The sequence below is a fragment of the Neovison vison genome, chromosome 5 (assembly GCF_020171115.1).
Source record: "Neovison vison isolate M4711 chromosome 5, ASM_NN_V1, whole genome shotgun sequence".
In the NCBI taxonomy this organism is placed as follows: Eukaryota; Metazoa; Chordata; class Mammalia; order Carnivora; family Mustelidae; genus Neogale; species Neogale vison.
In genome coordinates this window covers 41,521,821-41,527,820 of record NC_058095.1, presented here as the reverse complement: position 1 = coordinate 41,527,820, position 6,000 = coordinate 41,521,821, and the positions used below count along the sequence as shown (strand labels likewise).

General features: G+C 45.0%; 1 protein-coding gene across 1 annotated transcript in view; it reads left to right on the top strand.

The window, feature by feature from the left end:
- Positions 1 to 1,002: 1,002 nt before the first annotated feature.
- TOM1L1 (target of myb1 like 1 membrane trafficking protein) overlaps positions 1,003 to 6,000 on the top strand; it is a 66,133-nt gene continuing 61,135 nt past the window's right edge. Inside the window, exons 1-3 of the mRNA XM_044248642.1 lie at positions 1,003 to 1,174; positions 3,525 to 3,609; positions 5,588 to 5,666. Of these exons, the coding sequence (XP_044104577.1) occupies positions 1,117 to 1,174; positions 3,525 to 3,609; positions 5,588 to 5,666 (222 nt within the window). The 5' untranslated portion in view covers positions 1,003 to 1,116. The remainder of the gene's footprint in view (positions 1,175 to 3,524; positions 3,610 to 5,587; positions 5,667 to 6,000) is intronic.

Below are 6,000 nucleotides of genomic sequence, written 5' to 3'. Positions count from 1 at the left end.
GCCTTGTAGCACTGGCCCAAGCTGACCGCAAAAAGCAAGGTCCGGAGGGACAGGAAGCCCATCACCTGTGACACTTGAGCAGTCTTTGGCATCACTGGAGATGGTTAACATGGCTAATCAGATGTTAATCGAATGCACAGGAGAAGGAAAGAAATTCCGCTTCTGAAAGGCAGCTGGAAAGGGCTTGGACTGCTCAGGCTCAGATTTACATTCCAAAGCAGTTCTGCAGCCAAACACACTCCCTGCCGGAGCCGGAGGAAAGCCCCTCTCCTCTCCTCGGCTTTACTGGAAAACACAGCTCCCAGGAGGGAGGGAGGGAGGGTTAGGAACCCACAGCCTCCTCGGCGGCGCCCTGTAGTCCCTCAGGAAATAGAGGCGAGACAAAGGAGGCCGGCTCCTGGGGCGTCCCTACATTCGAAGCCAATCCCTCTTCCCATGTGTCACCTCCTCTAAAGGACAAGGAACACACCTCAAGATATCTGGGGCTGAGGGAGAGGGTAGGAAGTAGTTCTAGTTACTCGATTCATTCAGTGGTTGAATATTTATTTTGTGGGTCCTAGACACCGACCTAAGCGGTTTATATCCTTAATTCTCACCATAATCCTGAGATTTGTGTTAGTAACCCCGCATTTCCTTCTCTACAAAGGGGAGCAGGAGGCGCAGAGAAGAGCAGGAACTTGACCAGTAAACGGCGGTGTCAGAGCACGGGTGTCTCATCCCCAAGCTGTGACACGCCCCCCCCCCCAGCTGCGGCCGGTTCCGCGGGGACCACAACCGCACCCGGGTCCCCCGGCCCCGCGCGAGCCCGGCTGTTTCCCCCGCGGACACACCACGCGGCAGCTGCCGCCCGCCCACACCCCGCGGCGGCCTGGAGCGCCGCCTCCTCGCCGCTCCCGCGGGGCACGTGGCAGGTGCGCGGGCGTCCCCGTGTCCCCGCCCCCGCGCCCCACGCCGGGTGCCCCGGCGCCCCGCAGCGGTCGGGCAGGTCGCGCAGCCTCTGCAGATCCCGGGAAGCGCCCGGCCGAAGAGGAGGAGCCAGGGGCACCGAGCGGGTGGAGTCGGGAGCCCGAGAGCGGTGGAGGCGGATTTCCTGGGCCCGGCTCGGTGGGGGCTACTATGGCGTTTGGGAAGAGTCACCGGGATCCCTATGCGACCTCCGTGGGCCACCTCATAGGTAAAGAGCGGGGGAGGGAGACGCCGAGGCAGGCTTGGGGGACCCGGGGGTCCCCTTCCCGCTTGACTCCATTCTCGGCCTCGTCCAAGTTTGAGAAAATCCTTCCCCTCCCCCTGCAACTTTCCCAGGGCACCCGAATCCCACCCACCCAATCGCTGGCCCCTTTGAGGCATTTCTTTATGGCTGACACCCCCCCCCCTCCGGATCCCCTCCTTAAAATCTGCCTGCCTTTTTGGTGCTTCCTGGGGCGTGGGACCGAACAGGTGAAGCACGCACGGGCTTCAGGTGTGGAGTGTTCCGGCCTGTGCGAGGAGAAAGGGCCAACTTCTGAGCCAGAAGAAAGTTGTCGGTCAAGTTCGCTACTCCCTGGAGGGCCGAGTGTGGCCCTGTCTGTTTTACAGGGTAGGGAAAGACGGGTTCAGGGAGGTTGCAGGGAGGTTGCGTGATGTGACTTCACTGTGAGCGGCAGGTCCCTTTAAACCAGTTTTCTCTTGGGGTCGAGCCCTTAACAACCTGAGTTACTTTTTCTGGGTAAACAAAGAGAATGAAAATGCCCAGTCCTGGAGTGAAGGAAGCAAGCGGGGAGTAGGGGAGCGGTCGGGGGGTGGGGGTGTCACAAGAGGCCTCTGGGGGGGACCACGCATGTATTTGCCTGTGTCCTGTCAACTGTGGCTCTGAATAACGAAGTGGGAAGCAGAAACCAGGGACTGGACTGTTTTGACCAGCAGGGAGCTCCCTTCCTTCTGCTCTCCTCCAGTCCTCCCTCCGGAACCGGGTGTGGCACAGTGCCTGTGGGTGCCAAGCAAAGCGTGATAATGTCAGGAACTTAGTGGGGGTGATGAAATCCTAAGAACTGAGAACCTGGGGGTTACAGTAGGGAGACTCAGGTCTGGACAGTTTTGCCTGCAGTTCAGTTAACAGGGAACACACCACTCAACCTGAACCTTGTAAGGTTCTCCCATCTTTGGAAGATGGGGAGAGTGACTATCACTGAGGGGCACAATGCTTTCTAAACTGTGGCCGGCTGTATTCCTATGGATATTAAAATGAATTTTGAGCAGAAATAGATTTAGACTGCATCTTCATAGGCTGATGAATTATCTAATACTGTAGATATTTGCCCACTGTCAGCTATATGCCTGGATGAAGCAAAGATGAGACGTGGTCTCAACCCTAAGGGAATGTGTAGGGAAGACGGACACAGTTATGTAGTAACTACAGTATGGTACATTTGCAAAGCAAGAAAACTGCAAAACACTCAAAACTTCAGAAAAGGGAGAAATTTTGTCATGGCTTTTAAAGGATGAATAGGAGTTTTCTAGGAAGATGGGAAGGTGGGAGGAAGTGTGAGGAATGGAGAACAGGGAATCTGGCAGAAGGAACAAGGTGTGTCTATACAACACAAAGTTAGTCAGATTTGTCTTCGAATGCCAAATTCAAATAAATCTTTTCCTAGATCGGAAGCAGGTTAAGCTTTGGGGTTCTTCCAGCCTAACCCTATTCTTTCCTCTTCATTATCCTTTTTAACTTTCTCTCCGTTCCCCACTAGACCTGATGATTTTATGCTGAGGATCTTCTCCTGTGATGAAGGGAATATATTAAGTTCATTTAGGTTATGTTCTATTACTCTTCCCAGGTGGCATTTTGTGTTCTTAAGGAGAATGTGTGGAGAGGGGAAAATATCTGATGGTTTGGGTTTCAGAAGCATTCAGGTCTGCCTGGGGTAGCTTTGGTTAGTTCAGGTGCTAGGAGTGACCTTGCTCTAATTCTCAAGGACACAGACAATTTCAGTTCTGATCTCTTTCTTTTTCAACATGCCCCCCTCCCCACCATGACATTTTTTTTTTTAAATTAAATAATTTGAATTAGAATGCTAGTTCTACCTTGTATTGGCTATGTAGCCTTGGGTAATTTCCTTAACTTCTCTGAACTTCTGTTTCACCATCTGTCACAGTGGGTTAAATGAAGTTGCATAAGATAAAATACTTTGCACTATGCACTTGACTTTGTAGGTAGCTGCTCAATAGGGGCTTGTCTTCAGAAAGGCTAGCAGATGGACATTTAGCCAACCGGTCCTGGCCCTATCGCCGGGTGTTGTGTCTGCAGCTTTTATTAATTGGTCATTCATTACTGCAGTAATGGTAGCACTCTGAACATGAGTTCTGATTGATTCCCGAATTACTGGGAATTGCTCAGGAAAAAAAAACAAAACAAAACAACCCTCTTTGCCTTTCGGTAATATAAACTTAATGGTACTTGTTAGTGAACCCCAGGCAGATTATTTCAGGAAGACCAGACATTTTTCATTCTGCTGTAGCTCAGACTCAACACAAGAGCTTTTTCTTTGCAGAAAAGGCTACATTTGCTGGAGTTCAGACTGAAGATTGGGGCCAGTTTATGCACATCTGTGACATTATTAACACTGCCCACGATGGGTGAGTACAGTGTGTGGTACACGCATTTGTCTCTGATAAGAAACATCAGAACCACCGCACTTTTTCTCTTACGCTTTTTGGTTTTCTTGTTGAATGTTTTCATCCCCGCCTCGGGCATCACTATCTTTTAAAGACCTGTCTGGGGCCCCTGGGTGGCTCAGTGGGTTAAGCCGCTGCCTTCGGCTCGGGTCATGATCTCAGAGTCCTGGGATCGAGTCCCGCGTCGGGCTCTCTGCTCGGCGGGGAGCCTGCTTCCCTCTCTCTCTCTCTGCCTGCCTCTCTGCCTACTTGTGATTTCTCTCTGTCAAATAAATAAATAAAATCTTTAAAGACCTGTCTGATGAAAATGTAAAGACAGCTGCTTATTTCAGCATGTGGAATATCTGAGAATCCATTATAATTTTTCTCTTTGCCTTTTCTTTAATAGTTATAAATTTTGTCTTTGTGAAGCTCCAATTCCTTTTTCTTTAAAGAAAGCAGAATTGTTTCCTTCTTTAGAAATTCCCCCTACTCTGATTGCCAGTATTTTATGCTACTGTAACTGAAAAATACTTTCCAGAAGCTAGTGAACTCCTGGTGGTGACCTTTCCTGCGCAGTTGTCATTATTAACCAGGAAATAATCTAACAATCTTTTTTTTTCCTCATTATAAGACAATTTTTTCTTAATGTTCACTCACCCACCTTCATGCTGTGTTCTTAAATGATGTGCTGTCTTTTGTTACACTTCTTAAACTTCAAGGAATTAAAGATTTTTTAAAAATCATTAAGGCCAACTATTTGTGATTTTAGTCTAATTACAAGTTGTTGTAAGGGATACAATTCTGTTAATTTTCCTGAGCACATTCAAGTGATAACTGATAGCAAAAAGGTTTGGTCTAGTTTATGTTGATTGTTGATGAAGAAAGCATTCCATTTAATTATTGACTATATTAATTGAGTGTATTAAGGTTAGTTCTTTGAGGCGGTTATGTTGTTTTCCCTATAATGTTGTTTACCATACTTGGTTCCTCTGAAACTTTTCTTCATGGATAATACTCATTTCTTCGTTGATAATACAAAAACAGAATCTCAAAATAAAACTTTTCCTTTCAAAAAAATATCTTTATTCTAAACTTTTCTAAGAGTTTAATATTGGGTTCTGTATGCAATTCTTTAGAAATGTAGATAATATCTATATATTTATAATAGTTGTAATTCTATGTAAGCATGTGTAATTGTCACATAATAGAAATTCTACCGATACAAACACAGACAAAATTGGAAGGTAATATGTAAAAAGGATTTGTATTCTTTCTTCAGTTTTATTGAGATATAATTAGCATGTAAAGTATATAGCATAATGATTTGACCTACATGTATTATAAAATGGTTACCACAATAAGTTAACATCTGTCACCTTATATTACAAAAAAAATTTTTTTCCTTGTGGTGAGAGCTTTTAGTGTCTACTCTTAGCAATTTTCAAATATACCATACAGCAGTGTTAACTATGGTCATCATATTATACCTTATATCCCCAGGAGTTATTGATCTTATAACTGGAAGTTTGTACCTTTCTACCACCTCAAAGTAAACTTTGATCCTCTACTTTTACATAATCCTTTGTTTTATAATGTAAAATGGTAGTTGACCTAATTAGTCATAACTCCTCCCATATCACCTACCTTGGGGGGTGCTCAGGATATAGTCTTACTCGAAAATGGTAACCTTCATTGTTTTGGGAATTACATTTCCTGTAAACCAGTTTTGTGCATTGATAGAGAGATAGGGATATGAATGCATTTCACATGTAGTGCTTTCTAGGTAATACTATTATGTAAATATTCTGTTTGATTCTCTCAAGGTGGTAGATGTTGCAGAATCAGGGCCTTGGTCTTCTCCTTAGCTACTCCTCTTTCCACAATGCACATTACTTTTCAAAGAGTGCTTATTTTCAGCAATGCCTAATTGATGATTTCACTGTATTTATTGCTGTAGGCCAAAAGATGCCATAAAAGCTTTGAAGAAAAGGATTTCCAAAAATTATAATCATAAAGAAATCCAACTCACCTTGTCAGTAAGTACTTTTAATGTTATAATCAAGACTCTAGGATTTCTCAAGCCATAGACACATTTTTAGGTTAAAAAAATACATATATCAGCAAAAAGCTATTTAAAGTATGAATTAAAACTGAGAATTACAGAATTGAGAGAGTTTTATTTAATTTCGTGGAAAGAGGATATTCCTAGAAAATCAGCCTTTCCTGGTCAGGAGATGGGAACTGGTCATTCAAAACCTATAGGTACTGAGCCAGTCAAGAAGTCTGTGTATGTGTTACCATGAGGAGAACTGAAGTCTTGAAAAATGCTTCCCTGTTAGCTTTTTACCTCACTTGAACAGCTTTGTGGAA